At 35.1% G+C, this 23,455-nt stretch overlaps 2 protein-coding genes across 2 annotated transcripts; one reads left to right on the top strand and one right to left on the bottom strand.

Annotated features, from left to right (window-relative positions):
- Nucleotides 1–219: 219 nt before the first annotated feature.
- Nucleotides 220–9,313, bottom strand: tap1 (transporter 1, ATP-binding cassette, sub-family B (MDR/TAP)). Its single transcript, XM_026283231.1, has 13 exons — nt 9,132–9,313; nt 8,290–8,624; nt 7,976–8,171; nt 7,113–7,227; nt 6,601–6,731; nt 6,289–6,494; nt 5,177–5,374; nt 4,634–4,762; nt 4,228–4,416; nt 3,785–3,958; nt 3,315–3,474; nt 2,535–2,671; nt 220–1,126 (listed from the first exon to the last, which is right to left on the bottom strand). The coding sequence occupies exons 2-13, from the start codon at nt 8,614–8,616 to the stop codon at nt 896–898; spliced, it is 2,193 nt and encodes a 730-aa protein (XP_026139016.1). The 5' UTR covers nt 8,617–8,624; nt 9,132–9,313; the 3' UTR covers nt 220–895.
- Nucleotides 9,314–10,780: 1,467 nt separating this feature from the next.
- On the top strand, nt 10,781–20,584 carry notchl (notch receptor, like). Its single transcript, XM_026283233.1, has 11 exons — nt 10,781–11,046; nt 12,537–12,681; nt 13,389–13,721; nt 14,439–14,665; nt 15,839–16,151; nt 16,263–16,399; nt 17,329–17,387; nt 17,548–17,677; nt 18,214–18,311; nt 18,999–19,333; nt 19,412–20,584. Exons 1-11 carry the CDS (start codon nt 10,989–10,991, stop codon nt 19,926–19,928), a joined length of 2,352 nt encoding a protein of 783 aa, XP_026139018.1. The 5' UTR covers nt 10,781–10,988; the 3' UTR covers nt 19,929–20,584.
- The last annotated feature ends 2,871 nt before the right edge of the window (nt 20,585–23,455 follow it).

Raw genomic sequence — 23,455 nt, forward strand, 5'->3', positions numbered from 1 at the left:
TTTCATTTATAGATAATTATAATTTTTTTGACAAACATCTATCAATATTATTGGGTAAACACATAAAATGTCTATAATCAACATCTGTAAAGCAATAATGTTTATTAAAATACCATATTATTGTAAGTTACAAAGCACTATGTTTATTTACATGACAATTTAAACCTTAGAAAAACACAAATGCCATAACCCCCAAAAATAAAGACATGAATGAAGAACTTTGCTGGGAAAGTGATTTATTAAGCCTTGGCTAACAGTATATGGGTGAGGAAAAATGTCAAGAACAGGACATATTTTATCCAGAAATGATAGGGGAAATTATGGAGAAAATAATCCAAATTTTAATTTTAATCCTATTTTTAAATAATTTAAACAAATGCAATACATTTATACAAATACACCCATGTAATTTAATGCTAAGCATTACATAATACATGGAAATACAATACATGTCCAGTGGTTACTATTACAAACACTATGAAAAATAATATGTGTGTACTAGTTACTTTTTGTGCATATTATGCTTGTTAGGCACTGTATATCATTCTGTTCATTCTTCTCCAATGAGAAACACGAACAAGAGAAATGAGAAATGCGAAGCTCAAAAGTAAACCACATTATAGTCAAATCAATTCCCTAAAAATAGATTAAAAATAATCTATGCAACAAATAATTTCAATCAGATACTATTCTTTTGATGTAGTACAAGAAATGGAAATATTTTTCACCCATATCTTTTCTTGCATTTTTTTGTGATATTTACACCTAATTTAAAAACACTAGTAGCATTTACATAACTGAAAAGCTGAGAAATATGTGCTAATGGAAAAAGAATGCATAGATTTGTGATCTGAATTGTGCTGGCTGAGATTAAACGTAGAGCAGCTGTTCTAGATCACTGGCTAGAGTTTGTAACGTCTTCTGTGTTGCGATGGATTGAAGTATTCTGTTGTTTCACGAACTCTGCATAGAGTCCATTTCTGGCCTTCAGTTCTTCATGGTTCCCCTCCTCGGCCACTTTACCATCTTGAAGGAAGATGATTTTATCTGCCTTTTCCACGCCGCTCAGTCTGTGAGAGATGAGCAGCACTGTACAGTTCTTCAGCTCCTTCAGAGCGCTGTGCACCTGAGAAGTGCACGAGAACATAAGATCAGGGAAAATCACATCCAAGAACACACAAAGCATCTCCATATTTTTCAAACTTAGGTGATGTTTGGTATAAATACATAGTTATTAATATGCTCCTAAATGCCTTTTTTATTCCTTCAGAGGAGTCATCATTTTAACCAAGCAGACATTGGTAAAATTGTAAAATTGTTTTATAAAATAAAACCTCAAAAAGACTTGTTAACCCATATATATTTAGCTAAAAAGTGTTTTAATTATTTTATATGATCAAAATTAATAATTAAACAGCTATAAACAGATTCAGTGTTATATTATAGCACTTATATATCATTGCTCTTTTTGTTGTTTTTGATTGCTTCCACTGTCCTCAAGTCGCTTTGGATAAAAGCGTCTGCTAAATGAATAAATGTAAATGTATATTTTCAACTGTAAGAAATAAAACTTAAAACAAAAAAAAATACTTACATGTATTATGCAAATTCATCATTAAACAGATAAATTTCAATATTTTTCAAACTTAGCTGATATTTGGTATAAATGCATTTATAATTTAGGTTTTTGCTCTTAAATGGCCTTTTTTAATGAGGAACCACCATCTGAACCATCTGGCCATTTTTTCTAAATAGATGCAACAAATATAAACTGTATTTTCCGGACTATAAGTTGCACTTATTTTCATAGTTTGGCTGGTCCTGCGACTTATAGTCAGGTGCGACTTATTTATCAAAATTAATTTGACATGAACCAAGATAAATGAACCAACAGAAAACATTACCGTCTACAGACGCCAGAGGGCGCTCTATACTGCTCAGTGTTCCTGTAGTCTTCACTGAAGACATAGAGCGCCCTCTCGCGGCTGGAGACGGTAATGTTTTCTATTGGTTCTTGGTTCTAAATAAATGCGACATAGTCCAGTGCGACCTATATATGTTTTTTTATTCATCATGACTGTATCATGACCTATTTTTGGACTATATATATACATATATATATATATATATATATATATATATATATATATATATATATATATATATATATATATATATACCCACATTTATTTTACAAACATTTGCATTTAATATGATGCAAATTACTGATTACACAGAGTTCTGAATGGATATTTTAAGGCAGTCTGAACCGTTTCACAAAAATGAATTAAGCTTATTACTATTGAACTTAAAATCAGATGTAAATCACAAACATTTGTTAATAGTGATATGCTCTTTAGTAAACTTGATGGACAAATTTAAAAATAAAAAGTTATTCCAATAAAAAGTAACTGCATTATTCATAATTAAGTGTAATGCAAGTTATTGCACTTGTACCGTGAATATTCAATACATCACCCAGCCCTAATATACACATCAGGTGTTTTCATGATGGCAATTAGTGTGTCTCTTACCCTGTGTTCACTCTCAGTGTCCAGGGAACTGGTAGCATCATCAAGCACTAGAATCTGTGGTTTCTGAATCAGAGCTCTGGCGATGGCTATACGCTGCTTCTGACCTCCGGAGACCTGACCGCCCTTCTCTCCAGCCTCTGACAAACACAAAACAACATGTGTTACTTTCTCAAACAACTCTTTTAAACATGAAATGCTCACCAAGGATCCTCTGCAGTGAATGGGTGCCGTCAGAATGAGAGTCCAAACAGCTGATAAAAACATCACAATAATCCACAAGAAATCCACACCACTCCAGTCCATCAGTTAATGACTTGTAAAGAGAGAAATCTATCATTAAGATGTTGTTTCTGACTAAAATATGAGTCCTCTATCCATAATAATGCCTTCTCCAGTGAAAAATTCTGAATCAGGAGAGAAATATGCACAAATAAATCATAGCTTACATGTAAAAACTGTCCAAAACAGCTCTAAACAAATATGTTGTGAGGACTTTGATGTGAGAGGACAACAGGAAATCAACTTTTTCAGTGGATGAAGTGTTGGTTTGAATTATGGACTTGTATTTTGGCCAGAAGCAACCAGTTTACCAATAAAAACTCTGACGGCACCCATTCACAGCAAAGGATCCACTGGTGAGCAAGTGATGTACTGTAATGCTACATTTCTACAAATCTGCTCCAATGTCGAAACAAACCCATCTACATCTTGGATGACCTGAGGGTGAATACATTTGCCACAAATTGTAATTTTTGGGTGGACTATGACTTCAAGACTCACCTGTGTCATATCCTTTAGGTAAACTGTTGATGAAGTCATCTGCATTGGCCAGCCTGGCAGCAGCACGCATTTCTTCATCCGAGGCATTTTCTTTGCCATATTTGATGTTTTCCCGCACCGACCGAGCAAACAGAACCGGCTCCTGTGACACCACACTAATCTGAAGAGGGTGGAGATTAAACAAGGTCGGCAAACAAAGAATTCAGACAAAGGAAAAGTATTTATATACAGTAGATGCTGCTATTAGAACAGTCTCAGAAAAAAAAGGTACAAAAGCTGTCACTGGGGTGGCACTCTTTCAAAAGACACCTAAAATGTAACATTTAGGTACTAATGCGTACCTTATAATGTACTAATATGCATCATTTAGGCATAAATAAGGTAAAAAAGTGTACCTTTTCAGATGGTACCACCCCAGAGACAGCTATTGTACCTTTTCTCCGAGAGTATATAGATAAGAATAAGATTACCTTCTCATGTAGATACTGGTCCTTGTAGTCCAGCAGTGGCTTCTTGTCCAGTAAAATCTCCCCGTTCTGAGGCTGGTAAAATCTCTCCAGCAAACTCACAATAGTGGTTTTTCCCGAACCTGATGGACCCACTAGAGCTGTGATCTGACCTGGCTTCAGCTCAAGAGAAATGTTCTAGAAAGACCAACAAAAACATAAATATATATAAATATATAATACATAAAATTTATAAATATTGTATAAATATTTTACAATTTTAATATACACATATTTTTGTCATTACAGTACGAAGATGATAATTTTTAATTGCAATAAAGTAATAAAAATATGTTGCATTGTCACAATGCAAAACAGACTTCCTTTTCTTTGAGCAAAGCATGATTTCTTATTTTTGCATTTATTTTGTGAAATATAAGTTTTTTACTGAGACTTTCGATACATACCTTTAACACATCTGTGTCCTGTCGTGTTGGATAAGCAAATGTGATATTTTTGAATTGCACATGTCCTTCCAGTTTTTGAGGAGTGAGGGATCCATCATCAGGAGTTTCAGGCTTTCGGTCCACATACTCAAAGATTTTCTCTGAAGCACCGACTGCCTTCTTTACATGCGGCCAGTATGACATCAGTACCTGTGATTGAACAAGCATTGGTTTGAAGCCACAAAAGCAAACTAAAAGTGGTGTTTTCCCTTGTAAAATTTGCCACAACAATGTTAGGGTGTCTGGGGTATATGCAGAGCATTCCTAAAGTTTAATACTAAGCGTTAGGGGTTTGCTTAAACAGTGATACTTGTTTAACATGATGCCTGCAGTCAAACAGACTGAAGTCTGGCATCTGAAGTCTTACCTCCACGGCTGATGTGAACTGAAGCTCATACAGCACAAAGGACACCAGATCACCACTACTGACATCACTTCCTGTCACAAGCCGCCCTCCATAGTACAGAATACTGACTTTCAAAGCCAGACTGGACATCTGAGAAATGCACATTTGATTTCAAACATTGACTTAGAAATGTAGTGTGGATATTCACGCAACGCAGTTTTCTGAAGTTTTTTAATACAAAAAGTCCAATAATCAAACTTGACTGAGCACCGCTGGGTCAATTGTACATGTTGCATTATAACCAAATATATAATATTAAAATATATTACATTCTGAATCATTTTAAATAAAAAAATATATATACATTTTTGGAAAATGGTCAAATATTTTTTTCATCAAATTCACTTATATTGTTTTTTTTTTTTTTTTTTATGCAAAAATTAAACGAAAAAGTTCAAACAAACATTTACATTATAAATGAAGATATGCTTCAATGACAAATGTTATTACTATTTTCTCTCTCCTCTTGTAATATGGTCATCGGTGTAGCATTAAAACACTTACACTGTTGGTCCAAGTTGAGGCAGCATAAGCTGCGGCTTCCACTTTATTCAGGGCATATGTGTCCTCTAAGCACTTCCTGTACCTCTCGGTTTCTCCATCCTCGTTTGCAAAGCTCCTCACTGTCTTCATGGAAGAAAAGGTTTCCGTGGCAACATCATTGGCCTTGGCGAGAGATTGTTGCACTTGTACAGAAAGTTTCTATGGGGATAAACATTATCACACATCAACACAAATGCTCTCGATGCACTAAAAAAAAACAACAGCAAATCTGAAAGCATCATTACAAACATCTGCATACCCAACCTTAGGAAAAAGCTGCTTCATTTTATTTTACTCCCATACAATTACACAAAATAACCTATTTTTAATGCACATTCTTTTGTCTTTTGGTGCATGATTTTTTCCATAGAACATTTATTTCCTACAGATAAAACCATAGTTTTTTCATGCACTTCTCATTTTTGCTTCCATGACAAGTATTCTTACAGACCATTGAAAAGAAAACATTTAAAACAAAGGCCTTTTTACTACATTTTCTATTTCGTCAGTCAATTTCAATTACATATCTTAAAAGGCTATTTTCTGAAAATGAAAAAGAAAACCTTCCCCACATAAATAAATCAGTTTCAGCCACTTACATACACCGAACTTTACAGTTTTATTTATCTTTATTATTATTTCATATTCTCAAGATTTCTGCTGTGGACTATTTACACAAAATGAAATAAAAATTATAAACCTGTCTTATTCAATATTATTTTATTGTTCTTTAGATGTATGTAAATTATGGCATATTTAATTACACAATACCCCTTTTACAAATCTAAACATACCATTTCAGAAAACTTTTAATACAAAGAATAATTGCCTTACACTATGATTAATAATCAACTGAGTAAAAATGGTGATATCTATTAGTTTAAATATTAACCTATTTATCTGTGGTTAACATAGTTATATATTAACAGTGTCAATTATTATATTATTATTCAAATGAAAGTTTATCACTGAAAATGATCATGCTTTGACCAAATAATGACATATTTTGTATGAGAGAAATAACTACTGTGTATTAAAACTCTTCACACTCTTTACATATATAATAACCTTACTTGGTAAAACCGTCCGGAAAACTCTGGGATGATCCAGATGATGGGGAGGCCGAGTGCGGTGAAGAAGGACAGCCTGGTGGAGAGCAGCATCATGGAGCCGAACAGGAAGATGACACGCATGAAGTACCACATGAGCAGACTCAGCTTCTCACTCAGAGACTCACTCATGGTGTTGGTGTCGGTGGTGATGCGAGATACAATGTCCCCTGAACAGGAAACAGCGTGCATTAAAGAATAGCAACAGTTCTATGATAAAAGACACCAGTGTATTCAAAAAAATCCAGCACTTATTGAATATGTTTGCAGGTTTACCTGTGGAAGCCTTATCGAAGAACCCAATCTCCTGCTTCAGCACAGACTGGAAGACGAGTCCTTGGATGGACGTGTGTATTCGGCTCATGGTGATGTTGTAGATGAGGTCACACACAAACTCACACACAGCGCTGGAGAAAACAGGCGGAAATCCTGAGATGTGCATTTCTCTTTAACGCATTGGAGAAGCTTTTACAGTATTATTGTGAAAAATTTAAAAGGAATGTTTTCAACTTGAATATATTTCAAAGTGTAATTTATTCCTGTAATGCAAAGCCTCATGATCCTTCAGAAAGCATTCTTATATGCTGATTTGCAGCTCAAGAAACATTTCTTATTATCATTAATTCTGTAAAAAGCTTAATGTTTTTGTGCAAACTTTATAAATGTAACATTATATGTAACAAGTAACATTTTAAATGTTTTTACTGTCACTTTCTATCAGTTTAATGTGTTTTTTCTTTGCAGTGTCCTGACAGTGGTGTAAAAGATTGTCCTTCTTCTGGTTTTACCTCATAATGGTCATCAGTGTCATGACAGTGATAGCATGGTTAAAGGCCTCGGGTTCATCTTCGTTCATGATCCAGTCTGTCATTTTACCGGTGTAATGAGGAATCGCCATTTCACCTGCAGGACAATATGTATGCAAATGTGCATGTTCATTACATTCATGTCTATATCTTCTAATATGCTTACAGACAAAATATATAAGATTTATGATCAGTGGCCCACATTATCCTGCAATCAAAACATTAAAATGTCTTATCTCTGTAGAGACTAATCAATATGTTCAACACAGTTTCAGAAAAGTCCTGAAACGTTTACTGTGTTTGCAAACCTGGGATGATTTTGTGTACTGAACAATTATCCGACGAGACGTTACCAAAGTGAAAGTAAAAGTAACATTAGATCTCATTTAACTTTCTTTCATTTGTCAGACTATAGTTTTAAATTACACCGTAGGCTAGATTTCAAGGTAATTATTTACAGATCATAAAGCCATAAGAGACATGTCATGTGAAATAATTTTTTTAATGGCCAGTAAGAGAGAAAATTTAGATTATAATAATAAATAAATTGATAAACTGATTTAATAAATAGTACATCTAACAGCATAGTAATAGAAAGTAATTATTTGCCAAATAATATTTTAGACATATTTATAATAGTAATTTTTTCTATATAAAATGGGTCTTTATACAATAAAAAAAATATAGCTGCCTTTTTAATTTTAGAATTGGAGTCATTTGCAGAAGAATCTTAATATTGGGGGTCTTTGGCCTATAAAAGTATTTCCAAATCCAACTTTGACTCATAAAATTAGACAGAAGAAGTGTATTTATATGTATGACACAATACATAAGCACGTTTTTACCTAATGAGGAAATAACAACAAAGAAGAAGACTAGTGCAAAACGTCCTCTATAAGGCTTCATGTATCCCAGCAGCCTTTGCAGTGAAGCCTGGCCCTTCTGCTCTGTTTTCTGCTTTTTGGCTGTCGGGAGGAGAGTGGGAACATGGCGTTTCCACAGCAGTAGAGACAAAGCCAACACTGCGTAGCCCTGCAGGAGCTGAAATATACTCAGATGTTAATGCACACACACAAAATAGCCCTGTATCATCACACCTGACATTTAAAAGTACTCTTCCAGGTGACTGTACTACCAAACGAGTTAAAATACAACATACCCCTTGAAAGGTGTGCCAGCCCCACACCAGCTCCACTGTAGATCTCTCACAAGCCGAGAGGACAGAAATATACACTGGATAGAGAAGACCGTGAATTACGGCCGTCTGCACCCCCTCGAATCCCTTCATCCACGCCGGGCTGCCAGGGTAAGTGAAGGAGAAGAAGAGGAGGAGACATGTTCGGAGCAGTCCACCGGCCCACAGCAGGATGAAGGTGTTATTGATGAAGGACGGGGAGAGCTGAATGGCACTGATGAACATCACGGCACTCACGTCCACACAAACAGCCAACAGAGCGAACAGAGGGATAGCCATCTTATCCTTCATCTCCAGCACTGGCAAAGAGAAAACAGCATTTAAAACTAATATCTGAGTATTGTCACAGAACAAATGCATTAGCTATTACAAACAACCAGGGGTGCATTTCCCAAAACCATAGTTGCTAACTAAGTTAGCAACTTTGTTGGTTGCAATGCAATTTCCCGTTAGCAACTACGATTTTGGGAAACGCATCCCAGGATAATATGTGCAAAAAACAGCTTTTATGAAACCACAACATGTCATTATCATCATGTTGCCATGTTCAACGTAAGACAATGGTATTTTTTTTTTTTTTTTTTTTTTTTTTTGCTATTGGTTTCGTGTAAGTAACTAACTTTCACTTTCACTCTAAAAAAATTTTTCATTTATGTTTAATAAGTATTAGCTTACTCCATTTCATAAAAACCTAGTGAATAATTATTGACTGTACAAGATTATTTAAGTATTGTGTAAAATCAAGATTAAAGAGTGCCCAACACTGTATGTTGACGTCAATGGACAGAAAGAAGGACAATACGTACCTTGTTAGTAGATGACGACTGAAAATCTGCTTTAAAATGTAAGAATGTAATGTTTTCAGTGTCGACGTCACATTAATTTAATACAGCATAGTTCAAAAACTGAAAATAAAGACGATAAATAAGAGTGCGGCTCGTGTAGCCTGCACAGGGGCTATACACCTGAAACCGAAAGTATTAACTGCAAGGAAAAACCCCATCCACTCATGAATATTAATTACGTAAGTCACTTTACGTAACGACGTTGTCCTACCTCATTGGCTGGTAGGCAGGCGTTGGTAGGCAACTGGCCAATCAAGGAGGGCGCATCTATTACATATTCATAACGTTGAACGTCTGTACAAATCCCGCACAGGACGTATTTTACGTCGGTTTTCGCTGTTTTTTCTTTGTCCCCGTATGTAAATAGGCGTCTTTGACGGCTGCGACTCATATCGCTGTTTTATTAAGGCTCTGGCGTATTGAGTGCAAAGTTTTAAGACGCTGTGTTTTTAAATTATTTAAAAATAGTTCAGCATTTAGGAACCCGTCTCTGGTCTCTTTACACACGTTTCGCTGCGCGTTGTGTGCACATCTCTAAACATGTTACCTAGCAACGTCAGCATGACCTAATTAATATTCATAAATATTTAGTGTAATTAGTGTAATAATATATATATATATATAGAGAGAGAGAGCAAGAGAGAGAGAGTAATACCTATATATATATATATATATATATATATATATATATATATATATATATATATATATATATATATATATAATATATATATATATATATATTGCAATACTACCTTCTGTCTCTCTGTGCCTTGCTAGCAATGACTGCAGGAAAAAAAAGTATCTATTTAAAGGTATATATATTATATATTTATTTTTTTTGATTGATTTTAGGTTTTTTTTTTTATTATTATTATTATTATTGCAAAAGTGATTCAAAGCTGATTTTTTTGCATTATTACTTCATTCTTCAGTGTCAAATGATTTTCAGAAATCATCCTAATGTGCTGATTTGAATTGAATTGATTTACTGCTTAAGAAACATTTCCAACCATTATCAATGCTAAAAACAGTTGTGCTGCTTAATTTTTTTTTTATAATACTTTGATGCATAGAATGTACAGAAGAACAGCATTTATTTGAAATATAAATATTTTATACCATTATAAATGTCTTAACTGACAGTTTTGAACAACTTAATGTGTTGTTGCTTTATAAAAGTATGAATTTCATAAAAAAATCTTACTGATCCAAAACTTTTAATCAGTAGTGTGTAACCGTCTTCAACTACTGAAAAAAAAAATTAACACAAATGTGCAGGACTTTTAGCAGGTATATAAAAAATGAGATATTATGTCTAGTTTGAACACAAGGAAGTAAAGGTTTTTTTTTGTGTGGTATTGTTCAATTGTCCTGTCAAATTTCCTTCAACACAATTCATGCAGTAAAATAATTCATAATCAGGTCAAACTCCTGCGATAACACCGACCTTTCAGATTCAAACACACACACACACACACACACACACACACACACACACACTCGCTCCTATTCTTTTCCACACAGAGGCAGGAAGTCGTCCAGATATCCGCCGTGCTTCTGAAAAAGAATGAGGGACAAATTTGGGGAGGGAGCTGCTGAGGGTGTAGCCATGAACATTCACATACTTCACACAGTCTTACTGGACGGATAATGCTGCATCCATCTGAAGAAACCATCCAAGACTCCCTGAAGACATAAGAGCAGCCTCAAATGAGAAGACACCAGCTCTTGGTCTTGGTGATTCATACTCGAGGGGGTTGCTGTGTCCAATCAAGAGGAACCTGACTAACTCCTGACTCGTCTCTGTGCTCAGAGATGCACCTGACTGTGAGACTCTCCTTCATCATATGGACTCTCTGCAGATTATCTCAAGGTGAGTCAAATTCAGAACTGATGGATCGATGGATGAATGGATGGACACAGATGACTGCATGATATTGTGATGGTTAATAGCACTGTCTAATATCTACTGTACCACTAACTAGCTGCAAGAACTTGAATTTAAAGGCACATGAATAGAAACTTGATATTAAATATTTGATATGTATATCATTTTTATTAAATTAGACGTGAACAAACAAGCAAATTAATTAAACATTCTATTATTATTATTAGTTTAGTTTAGTTTAGTTCTATTATTATTAGTTTTATTCGTTTATGTTTTTTATGTGTAATATTTGTATAAAATCAAAAATATGTATCGACTGTACGTTTTTTTTGTTGTTGTTGTTTTTTTACTTTCAGGTTTAATTCACAAACTTTAATCTCAGACCCGCAAAGTAAATATATTTGTATTGAAAAATAGAATATTACAAAAAAAGAAAGTTATTGTGTGTGTGTGTGTGCATGTGTGTGTGAAAGTAAACCCATCAGTATTTTATTTGTATTTTATCTATCTATCTATCTATCTATCTATCTATCTATCTATCTATCTATCTATCTATCTATCTATCTATCTATCTATCTATCTATCTATCTATCTATCTACTTGATATGTCCATTTGTCCATATGTACTTTCTGTATTTTGCTGTACAGAAAAAAAGTTGATTAATGAATAGAAAGTAAAAAAAATAAAATATTTTTTCTATTTTGAATACAACATTTTTTAACATTACAAATTAGTTGTAAATAATTATTAATAAACGACTGAAACTTTTGATCAGTGTAATGCATCCTAACTAAATAAAATTAATAATTTTGTTTAAAAAATATTACAGACCCAAACTTTTTTTTTTTTTTTTTTTTTTTAAGGTATTGTCCATGGCCTATCTTTAATAGAGAAAATGCTAAATGTACAGGATTTTTAGCAGACAACAAAAATTAGATATTGAATGTGTAATGAAGAGAAGAGAAGATTTTTGTGTGATAAGGGTTGTCATGTCAAAATTGCTTCAACATAATTCTTGCAGTACTGCAATCCATAAACACATATGGTATGATTTTAAAAATATATACAGTGTAAAAGTAAACCCATTTATACTTTCTGTGTTTTGCTTTACAAAATTCTGGTTTATTGTTTAGCCATAATGGCTTGATTTTGCTTCACACACCTGTCAAAGCTATTGTCCCTCTCTATTACATCCCTCATCGCGGCAGTTATGCCCTCAGCCTTCATCCACCCCCCTTCCACCCCATTTCCTGTTGCTGTTCAACTCTTCTGGACACTTCCTGTTTGTGTCATGCCCCTCGTTTCCTGTTTCTCTTGGAATTCAGGTCAAGGCCCCGCCCCCTCCAGCCAGGATGATGCTGAACCTCTTTAGTGATGTGGGCCCTTTTAATAGCTCAAAAAATATGCTCGACATTGCTACTCTAAGCTTTTCTATGACATGATAATCATACTTACTTTGGCTTTTCCTAAAAAGGCTCCCCTAGTGATCCATACAGCAACTGTAGGTCAGGAAAAATGTGCCAGGCCAAGTTTGGGAATGGAGTTTGTGATGAGGAGTGCTCCGCTTCTGACTGTCTGAGAGATGGATTCGACTGCCTCAAAGACAAACGCATCTGCAAGTAAGAAACCAACATGCTAAAATCACATAAAACAATTTAAAAATACAAATTACTCAATTTATATTAAAATATATCAAAATATATAAAAATATATTAAAATATCAGTTTAGGTTCCTGATATGTTATTTGTGCAAATAATTGAAAAAAAAAATCAAAATAAATGATAAATTTTTAAAAGCGAGGAAAACTTACCCCGTTGAGATGGTGATAAACAAATGTGTGCATTTCATACATTGGTGGGCCTAAATATATAGATGGCTCACTTTTTTACAGCATATTTAGTTCACAAGCAGCTCAGTCGTTACCTAAATGTGATTTTAATTTACAATAACAGCTTAAATACTAATATTTGGAGTAAAAAGTACAATATCATGCTTTGGAATGTACTGAGGTAAAGTTTCTCAAAATAAAAAATACTCAGGCTACAGATAAGCCTACTTGAAAAATGTTTAAGTAACGTTAGGTCTACAATAACGAAGTAAAAATAATTCGACCTTCGAAAACTCGATATTTGTCATAAATAATTGTAACCATTACAATGCATCAAATTGCACGCCTTAAAAAGTATAAAGCATAACAGGATGCAGTTGTTATTAAACCATTCACGAGAACCTACCACTGATATGCATATTAATCTGTTGCAGTGCAACGCAAATATTTATAATTTGTTATATGCATGCTTGAAGTAAAATGTTTTGTTTTCTCAGTTTAGGGCATATTCAGTATTGCCGAAATCATTATGACAACGGCCACTGCGACCAGGGATGCAACACCGCCCCCTGTGGGTGGGACGGCTCGGACTGCCAAAAAAAGCATTACCCCGTCTGGGCCAAAGGAAGCCTCATACTGCACACTAGAATCCCGTTCCAGAGGGGTCAGCCCCAGAACAGCTCTCTGTTATGGCCCTTAAGCACTGTCCTGCAGACCAGCGTCAAACTCAGAGGGACGGCCCCTCTCCTGCCCACCACAGACCTGTTTTCACTGGACCCCCAACAGCTGGACAAGCTGTACACTCAAACACCATCCTATGACAGCAATGGGTTAGCAATACTGTCTCGTGTTTTCATTTAAAGAAGTCATATTCTACATTTCAAGCTTTAATTTAATTTTGAAATAGTAACTTTTAAAAATAATATATATATAATTACAGTTCATGTTAATCAAGGGGCTATGCACCAAAAATATCTAACTATAAACTACATTTAAATTTAAATATATATATATATACATACATACATACATACATACATACATATATATATATATATATATATATATATATATATATATATATATATATATAGTCCGTGTTAGTAAATAGTTTATGCATCAAAAGTACTCATAAATAAACTGTAAAAAGCATAAAATATAATTAAAAGTAATGTTAAGTAAATCAAAAAAAAAAAGATCCTACATTTCTTTTTTTCATGTTAATCAAGGGATTATGCACCAAAAATATTCATGACATAAATAACCCATAAAGAAAAGGCAAAAAAAAAAAAAAAAAACATAATAATGTAAACATTTGTACAGCTATTTTACACCGTTTCTATGAGCCTCTCTTGGGACTATTTTTAGATTATTTTAATTTAATTTAATACAATTCAGTGTTTGATTTTAAGGCCATTTTGTTTTACTGTTAGTAAGATATTATTTGTGACAGCCTTCAGTAATGATATCATACAGGTATTTTTCAATAATCAGTGGTCTGTTTTTCAAACGTGTGCTGACTGCATGCATATTTTTTTGTATCACAGGTCAGTGTTATTCCTGCAGCTGGATAACAGACCCTGCTCCCGTCTTCCCTCCACCTGTTTCCAGTATGCCATCGAGGCGGCACACTTCCTGCATGCCATCCTGGCACAGAATCATGCCTCGTTTCCCATGATCCCAGAGATCCTGGAGGCTGTGATCAGTGTACGTGGAGTCGATGAGGAAATAGGAGACAGAGAGGAGGTGAAACTACCAAAGGAGGAGCACAAGGGTGTGTTTTCTTTGTACTTTGCCAAAACATAAGCATGTTATTCAGACACTTACAAAAATTGTTTAGTTCTGTTATTATTAACTTACTATTATTGTTTCAAACCATTATACTATTTTATCTGCATAAGGTATTATTTTAGTATTAGTATGATATTTTGATTTTGAAATTATTTGAGGGTTATTTTTAGGTTTAAGTTTTTCACGTAACATTAATTTTATTTAAAGAGCCCATATTTAACATTTTAAATGTTTGTTTTATATATTTTATTTACTTATTTAAACAACATTTTTGTTAACTTTTATTTGATTTTCAGATAAAACATTTTTTTTACATTTCCATTTAATTTTCATTTCTATATAGGTTTATTTTTATTTCAGTTTTAGTAATTTTATTACTTCAAAGTTCAGTTAGTTGCCAAGACAATACATTTTTAAGTTTTCATATTTAGGTTTATCCATCTTTATATTTACTTAGTTTTATTAAGAAGCCATATTCTACATTTTAAGTTTTATTTTACGTATTTTATAAAAGAAAAGAAAATAATTAAGGCAATATTCTACATTTTAAACTTTAATTTTACTTATTTTATTGTAAAATTAAATGTTAATAATTTATTTATTTTATTATTTACATATTATTATTATAGTATGGTTTAATATTTAGAGATTGTATTATTTGTTTGTTTATTTATGCTTGCGCTTTTTCCATTTTTATAAGAATTAAAAAAAAAATCTATATCTTTATATTTATTTCCTTTTTAGTACTTCAATTTAAGCTAATTTCAACTTCCAAGACAACACAATTTTTAATTTAATTATTTTTAAGTTGTTCATCTGATATTTTACTTTATTTCAGCTTTATTTCAACAAGAACAACAATGCTGTCAAACAAAAAAGCAGCACTATTTTTAACACTATTTTTAACTAACAACAAAGCACCATAAAAGTACTCTTCTGAAACAACATGATAGCTTTGTGTGAGAAATTAACTCAAATTTGAATCATTATTCACTAATCATCCTCCCCTCCATGCACTAAAATATGTATTAATCTCCTGCTGATTAAAGTCTCTGCAAAAGATAAGAGAGTTTTAAAATGTTATAGCTGTGATAAATGTTTTCTTGTATTCCTGAGCATTATTTAGTTGCTTAATGTCAGGTTTTGTTTCCTGAAGCCTCTCCTGTCTGGATGTGGCCTGTGGTCGGTGTGGCGGCGGGACTCAGTGTGGCGGCTGCCGTGATCATCACCGTGCTGTTTCTGTGGTTAAAGAGAAGAAGACAGAGACGAGAAAGAGGAGAGCGTGTGCGTCACAGATCCATGGTGACTGACAGCAATAACGGCAGCAAAGCCTGGAGCCGCCGCTCTGAGGAGAAAAGAAGCAGATCGGGAAGAGATAAAGACAGAAATGGGACGAAGAAAAACAAGAAAGGAAAGGAGTCAGGAAAAAGACGCAAGGAGCCCCTCGGTGAGGATGCGATCCGTATGCGGTGAGTCTGATGTTCAGAGGAACTCGAGGGTCTTTGAAGAGTTTTCATACTGTGAGTGAGGAAACCGCACTAATGGGGAGGAATTGTCCATGTCCTTTACTCTGATTATAGACCCCTGAGGAAGGAACTGGACATCGGAAGTGACACCGATGTGACCCAGAGCTCCATGGAGGACATCAACAAGACCATCTGTGACCACAGATCACCAGACCAAAAACACTTCACCCACCAACAGCCTCGCATGCTGGGTGAGACCTGCTGGAATGAGAGGGCTGAAAATGAACAAAAGAGTTATATATATGATATATATATATATATATATATATATATATATATATATATATATATATATATATATATATATATATATGCAAAACCATATTTCTTAAAAAAAAAAAAAACATGTAGATTCAACAGATTACATTAAAATGTAGTTAGTAAATGTTAATTTACTCTCTCTCTCTTTCTCTATATAGAACAGCCAAACAAATTCAAAATATTACAGAAAACAATATAATGTATAATGTAAACAATGCAGTTGATGTGATTAATTCAGTTTTACCTTATTTACTACTACTACTACTAGTATTATTATTTTAAATGAGCTTTTATTTTTATATTTTCAGTTTCCATTTTAAATTTAGTTTTTTTGTTTGTTTGTTTTAGTAATTCTGATGTGTTTTGGTCATTTTTTATATTTTATTAGACTTTATGTTTTTTTTTACTTCAATTTAACTTATTTTAGTTAGTTACAAGAACAAATGTTAAGTTTAATATTTACATTTAATTTTATTTTTTTGTAATTTCAGTTAATAAAAAATATTTTAAAAGCATAGTTTTTGGATTAATTTAGATAATATATTAAATGAATCTATATAAATATATACATTATTTTTTACTAAAACATTTAAAAGTATGTAAATGCCATGTGGGAACTTCATCTCCTAGTGATATTTCAAGCAAATCTTTCAACAGATTCATGTTGAAAAACCTGTTTTACATCCCCAGAATAACCTTTGAAAATCATGCGCATCTGAATAACATTTGCATATTATTTTCAATGCATCATGAATGGAAAAAGTGCCAATTCTAATCATGCATACTATTCAGCACAGCTAGGAGGAGAGATGTTACACAGCTACTGTGCTTCAGTTGTGTTTCTATGTTTTACCTTTAGCTCCCCCTAGAGGATGGGAAAGAAATGCGGTTCCTACACCTCAAAGACCACCAAGAACAGTGAGTTGATCTCATTTTAACAATCTGCCTGCACATTTAAAAACCTATTATACTACAACTCTCATGATATCTGTTATTAAAAGGATTTCTGCATGCTGCATCATTATGCATTTGAAGAATTCTCTCTGTAGAGCTGATCATTTGTAATGTGTTCTCTCAGGCCGCTCCGGTGCAGTGGTGCGGTCCGGACGGCTCGGTCGTGCTGATCCGAGCTGTCAGAAGTGGGCTTGACCGAGTGGTTCTGGAGCTCCTGAGAGCCGGAGTGCCAGTCAACAACACCGACCATACGGGTAAGAACACCATTAACCCTTGCATGTGCAACGAGGCCCTTCAGTCAAAGTGGAAATACATTACAGGAATAGTTTTTGTTTCCTTTGCAGTTGGGGAGTAATGTGTTTTGTCCTTTCTGGTTTTGTCCTTGTCACTGTCTCTGTCCTGTCCTGAACTCCCCACTGCCGTCCTCCGCCTCCTCCTGCTTCCCTCACATCACTCCAGCACCCCTGATAAACACGTCTGATTCAGAACACAGTTAATGTGCTGTAGCGCCCGGTCAATGTGGAAATAATGTATTAACCTTCCATGCCTCTGTTTCTCTCTCCATCTCTCTAAATTTTCCCTCTTTTATTGTCTTGAATGTTTGCTTCCTGTTTTCCTTTCTCATAACACACACTTGCATGCCATTTTTTTTGGCTTCGTCTTCTACTTTCTGGCCCCTCTGTGCGCCACAACACGCCATTTCCTGATCACCCTTGCCCTTTGTTGTCAATTCCTTCTTGCATCTCTCTTTCTCTCTCTCTCTCTCTCTCTCTCCGTTCTCTTCATCCAGGGAGATCTGCCCTCCACTGGGCATGCTCAGTAAACCACCTCCCATTGGCACGGACTCTCATTCGCTACGGTGCTGCAGTGGACTTACAGGACCATAAGGTAAAGAAAAAGTCACCCGTAACCAATCAAATAAACCAGGGTTATGCACCATTCAGAATTTGAATTCTGGTAGATGAATGGATAGATGGAGTACCCTCCACTATTGGCTCCCTTGGTAAATATGAGCAAAGATAGCTGTGAAAATAAATCTGCATCGTTGATCTTTTTTAGATCTTACATTCAAAATATTCTAACCTTTCATTGAAGTAAAACAATTTAAAGTGGGGAGAATATTTTAGGATGAAAGAAATGTTTTTCTCCAATGCATGCTGTCCAAAAGTATTGGCACCCTTAGAAATTCTTATCTCTGAAGTATATTCCCATTCATATTTATCCACAGAATTGTCAATATGAGGAACACAAAGGACATCACAAGTAAAACCAAAAAGTAAAACCAAAGAATATAGTTATGATGTACAGAACAAGATTGTTGCGCTTCACAAAATAGAAAGTGGCTGTAAGAAAAGAGCTTCAACATTGAAAATCTACCACCAGGGCTCTACAGATAGATAGATAGATAGATAGATAGATAGATAGATAGATAGATAGATAGATAGATAGATAGATAGATAGATAGATAGATTGTCCTGTAGATTGAATGACAGAGAGAATGAACAATAAGTTGATGAATCATTTATCATAATAAATACCAATAATAATGGAATAAAATTAAATTTTTCTCGATAGGGTGAAACCGCTTTATTTCTCTCGGCTCTCCACGGTTGCTATGACACTGCACGATTTCTGCTGCTCAACGGGGCCAATCAGGATCTCTCTGACTGCAAGGGGCGGCGGCCACTGGATGTGGCTCGAGAGGGATTACGTCATCAGGTCCTCGAGCTCCTATTGGCTCACAGAGTTCACAGGGCACCAGTTCCTCTAGATCCCACCACTGAGGTGCTCTGGGACGATCGCACGTATGTCTGTTCTCCTTGGGTCGCTTCACCTCCATATCTACCCGGAAGAAGTGCCTCATTTTCAGGAGTGATCAGCCACAGGGGGATGTCAACACCTCCGCCTGTGTAAGTCAGCTCTGCAGCTGTTCCTTCCATTTGCATATACAATTTTACCAGCATTTTCTAATGTTTTGTTCTCAACAGTGATTGGCAGATGGGAAGAACGCAGTGCTCCTCCCCCCAGAACTGGCGTCCATCCCCCAACCAGTCAGCAACGGCATTGGTCACCCCCAGGATCCTAGGCCGCCCATCTCGGCCTATCAGCACTCTACAGGAAGTGACATCAGAAGCGGAGGACGAGGAGAGGGAGATGAACCATGACGTTACTCGAGCGGCAACGCCTTACTTCCTGTCTCCACAACCCGCACCTCGACAGCGCTCGTTCTCCTGTACCCAGCATGCACTGAACCGCCGCTCCAGTGGTAACCAACCAGAGCTGTCCGTAGCTGCGCCAGCTGAAAAAATAGCCAATGAGCATGTAGAAATAGTGATCGTGCCACACCCAAGAGAAGTGGCCAACCAATCAGAGAACAAAACCACAGGGAACAGCCTCAGTGCAGCTCAGATGGACTCTGAGAGGGAAAGTATGAGGAACATCAACTCTAAAATGAGTGAGAGGGTCAGTAATGAGCTTCCCATCATCATCCAAAGCAGCATGTGAGAGAAGATACAGAGAAAAGAAATTAGGCAACTCAAAAATGCATCGATTTCTCTATTGACTATTAAGATAATTTAATATTATTGGTAGAATCTCAGGAAAACTTGTCCTCGCCCCCAAAATCAAAAGCAATAAAAATTTGCATGAAGAAAATAAAATATATTTTGAAAAATTTTTTAGAGCTTCTTTTTGCATTTCACTTTGCATTTTGACATTATTTTCAGGACAATAAAGAATATTTATTTATTCCCCCATAAGTACAGAGCCCCACACATGACATGCAGGAAAAAATATAAGGCTAAATCGTGCGCACGAGTTACTAATTTGTTCCCTCAATGTACTAAAGCGTGCACACGATTACTATTGCATTCCCTCGATTTACTATTGCGTCGATTTATAAATTGTGCATTTGATTTACTAATTTGTTCCCCCGTTTTGCTAAAATGTAGCTAATCGAGCGAATGCAATAGTAAATCGAGGGAATGCAATAGTAATCGAGTGCACGTTTTAGTACATTGAGGGAACGAATAAGTAACAGTTTATTTATTTTTTCTTGCATGTCGTGTGCAGGGCTCCGTACATAAGTGTTGAATGTTTGGATGTTTTGCTTTATTGTGATTTAGGGTTTACTTTACTCTAACACAACACAAAATATTCAATTTGGGGATCGAATCATTTGAGTCAGTTTGGTAGTTCGGAGCGGGATCGCGAATCATTTGAGTCAGTTTGGTAGTTCGGAGCGGGATCGCGAATCATTTGAGTCAGTTTGGTAGTTCGGAGCGGGATTGCGAATCATTTGAGTCAGTTTGGTGATCGCAAATTTTAATCAGTTCGGGAGTTTGGAGCAGCTTCGCGGATCATTTGAATCAATTCGAGAGTTCGGAACGGGATCGCGAATCATTTAAATCAGTTTGGGGATCGCAAATCATTTGAATCAATTCGAGAGTTTGTAGGGGGTTCGCGAATCATTTCAGTCAGTTCGGGAGTTATTAAAAATCATTTTGCATATTTTATTTATGTTCAGTAGTTCTTTCTAGCTCAAGCAAATCCACAAACTAATAAAAGGATTTATTATTAAGGGCGCCTGTTGACTGCTGTATATAAAACCCCTTCAATATACTTGTTGTTACCTCAGGGGATGAGGGGAGTCATCAAAAACAAAAACAAAACAAAATTTTTTTGGGGGGGACTATAATAGAGTACCGGCACCTCTTTTGGGCCACTTAAAGCACTGGTATAAAGCACTAAATGATTTAGTCCCATCATACTTGTCCGAACTTCTCAGATATCAGCAATCCTCCCGCTCCCTCAGATCCTCTGATCAACTTTTCTTGCACATCACTCTCACTTGAAATTTAAGGGGGATCGGGCTTTTTCTGTGGCCGATCCTAGACTTTGGAACAGTTTACCTCTACACATTAGATCTGCGGCTTCCCTTCCTGTTTTTAAATCCCGCCTGAAGACTTATCTGTATTCCTTGGCATTTGGATGAAATGTATGTTTTATGTTTGTGAATGTGTTTTTGTATGGATTGTGAAAAGTCATTTCTTTTTATTCTCTTAATATCCATGTTTACTTCATTTGTATTATGTACAGCACTTTTGCATACACTAGCTTATTTTAAATCTGCTATATAAATAAACTGACCTTGACCTATTTTGATCTAGAGTTGAAACACAATTTATACATGCTATCGACAAAACATATTATATTCATCCAAACGATTAATTGCATCCAAGTTTTGTGTACCGTATATATTTATTATGTATATATAAATACACACGCATGCATGTATATTTTCAATAAAAAAATTAATATAAATATTAAATATATTAAAATAAACTTATGAATATATATTAACACATGTATTTTCTAATTATATACTGTACGTGTATTTATATATACATAACAAATATAGATACACATGCACATATATATATATATATATATATACATACATACATACATATAGTTAGATGCTACTTCCATAGATTCTGACTTGACAGAAATACCATTCAGTACCACCAAATAACATTTACCAGATTACTAAAGTAAAATAGGCTTCAAGTGCCATATTATGATAATGGAGTAAACATTTTTCAGTGATAAAAATAAAGGTTAGAAAAACAATATTAAAGCGCAAATGGTGAATGTGTACACAGACAGTCTTTATTGTAAAAGAGGTAGAGAATACAGGTGTTTCACTGTACAGAGAAAAGACAGCACTGTTGATATACTCATTCAAACGAGAAATAAAGACAGCAAACACACCTCATTCATATAACTGATACATACACAAACCCAGTACAAAAGAGAAACACACACACACCAAAAAAGCCAAACAAACAATCTTTGGATTTTTCTCTATTGCCCCCGTCACCCAAGCCAATTCTATCTGAGCTTTGAATAAACAATATAGAGCAGTGATAACAATAATATAATAACTATAATGAAAGCAGTCTTAATGCAGTTTAAAAAGTTCCCCTTTCAACACCCAGATATTGCAGTAACAAATAGTGGAAGCTGTAATGTAGTGGAAAAGTGAAAATAAAACTCAAATAAAATACATGATGGCAACTAAACGCCACAAACTCATCCAACTCTTCTCTCTCACACAAACACACTCATTCATCCAAACGGAGAAAAGGGCATTCATGAAACATACAACTCAACAAAAACATAAATTGTTTGCAAAACTAAAACTTATGTATATTAATATTAGCTAGCATTTTTTCTAACACCATATACGTGTGCATGTGTGTGTGCCTATATATATATATATATATATATATATATACACACACACACACACACAGACACACACACATGCACATATGTATGCATTAACTGTAACATATATATGTGACCCTGGACCACAAAACCAGTCTTAAGTGTGATTAAGCATAAGTTCTGAATAAATAAGCTTTCCACTGATGTTTGGATGATTTATTTATACGTTTCGGACAATATTTGGCAGAGATGCAACTTAATCTAATTACACACACATATAAGCAGCACAATCACTCTCAGTCTGGGCGAAATCTTCTGTTACAAGGAGAGTCAGAGATGTTGGGATCCATACGCAGAACTTTATTATAAGACTGGTCGGACAGGCAGTAATCAGGAATGGCGTCAGGGATATCCAGAATCAATAATCAACAGTCACAAGCAGAGGTCGGGGCAGGCGGCAGAGAAGCAAAGGCGGTATACACAATCCAAAATCAAAACGGGAAGAACAAACACAGGAAAAATGCTCTGAAATGCTACACGGGGCTAAACAAGTCTTCGCCCAGACTGAGAGTGATTGTGCTGCTTATGTGTGTGTGTATGTGCAATCAGTCCCAGGAATGAGGCAGGATGGGAAATGGAGTTCGAAAAAGGGGATGACAAAAAAAAAAATGTCAGAGCCCTGAGTAAAGTGCCCTCTATTGGAGTTTATGGGTGCACCAGCTAATGATCGTGACAACTTGTACAAAATATCTTCAGGGAACATGATCTTTACTTAATATCCTAATGCTTTTTGACATAAA

The sequence above is a fragment of the Carassius auratus genome, chromosome 16 (assembly GCF_003368295.1).
Source record: "Carassius auratus strain Wakin chromosome 16, ASM336829v1, whole genome shotgun sequence".
Taxonomy (NCBI): domain Eukaryota; kingdom Metazoa; phylum Chordata; class Actinopteri; order Cypriniformes; family Cyprinidae; genus Carassius; species Carassius auratus.

Excerpts from the sequence above, each read along its gene's own strand:
- tap1 (XM_026283231.1), bottom strand. The coding sequence starts at position 8,616 with ATGAAGGATAAGATGGCTATCCCTCTGTTCGCTCTGTTGGCTGTTTGT. Across the intron at positions 6,732-7,112 it reads ACACTGATGACCATTATGAG|CGCTGTGTGTGAGTTTGTGT; the intron begins GTAAAACCAGAA and ends TGTTTTCTCCAG. Across the intron at positions 3,959-4,227 it reads AGGACACAGATGTGTTAAAG|AACATTTCTCTTGAGCTGAA; the intron begins GTATGTATCGAA and ends TGGTCTTTCTAG.
- notchl (XM_026283233.1), top strand. The coding sequence starts at position 10,989 with ATGCACCTGACTGTGAGACTCTCCTTCATCATATGGACTCTCTGCAGA. Across the intron at positions 12,682-13,388 it reads AAAGACAAACGCATCTGCAA|TTTAGGGCATATTCAGTATT; the intron begins GTAAGAAACCAA and ends TTGTTTTCTCAG. Across the intron at positions 13,722-14,438 it reads CCATCCTATGACAGCAATGG|GTCAGTGTTATTCCTGCAGC; the intron begins GTTAGCAATACT and ends TTTGTATCACAG.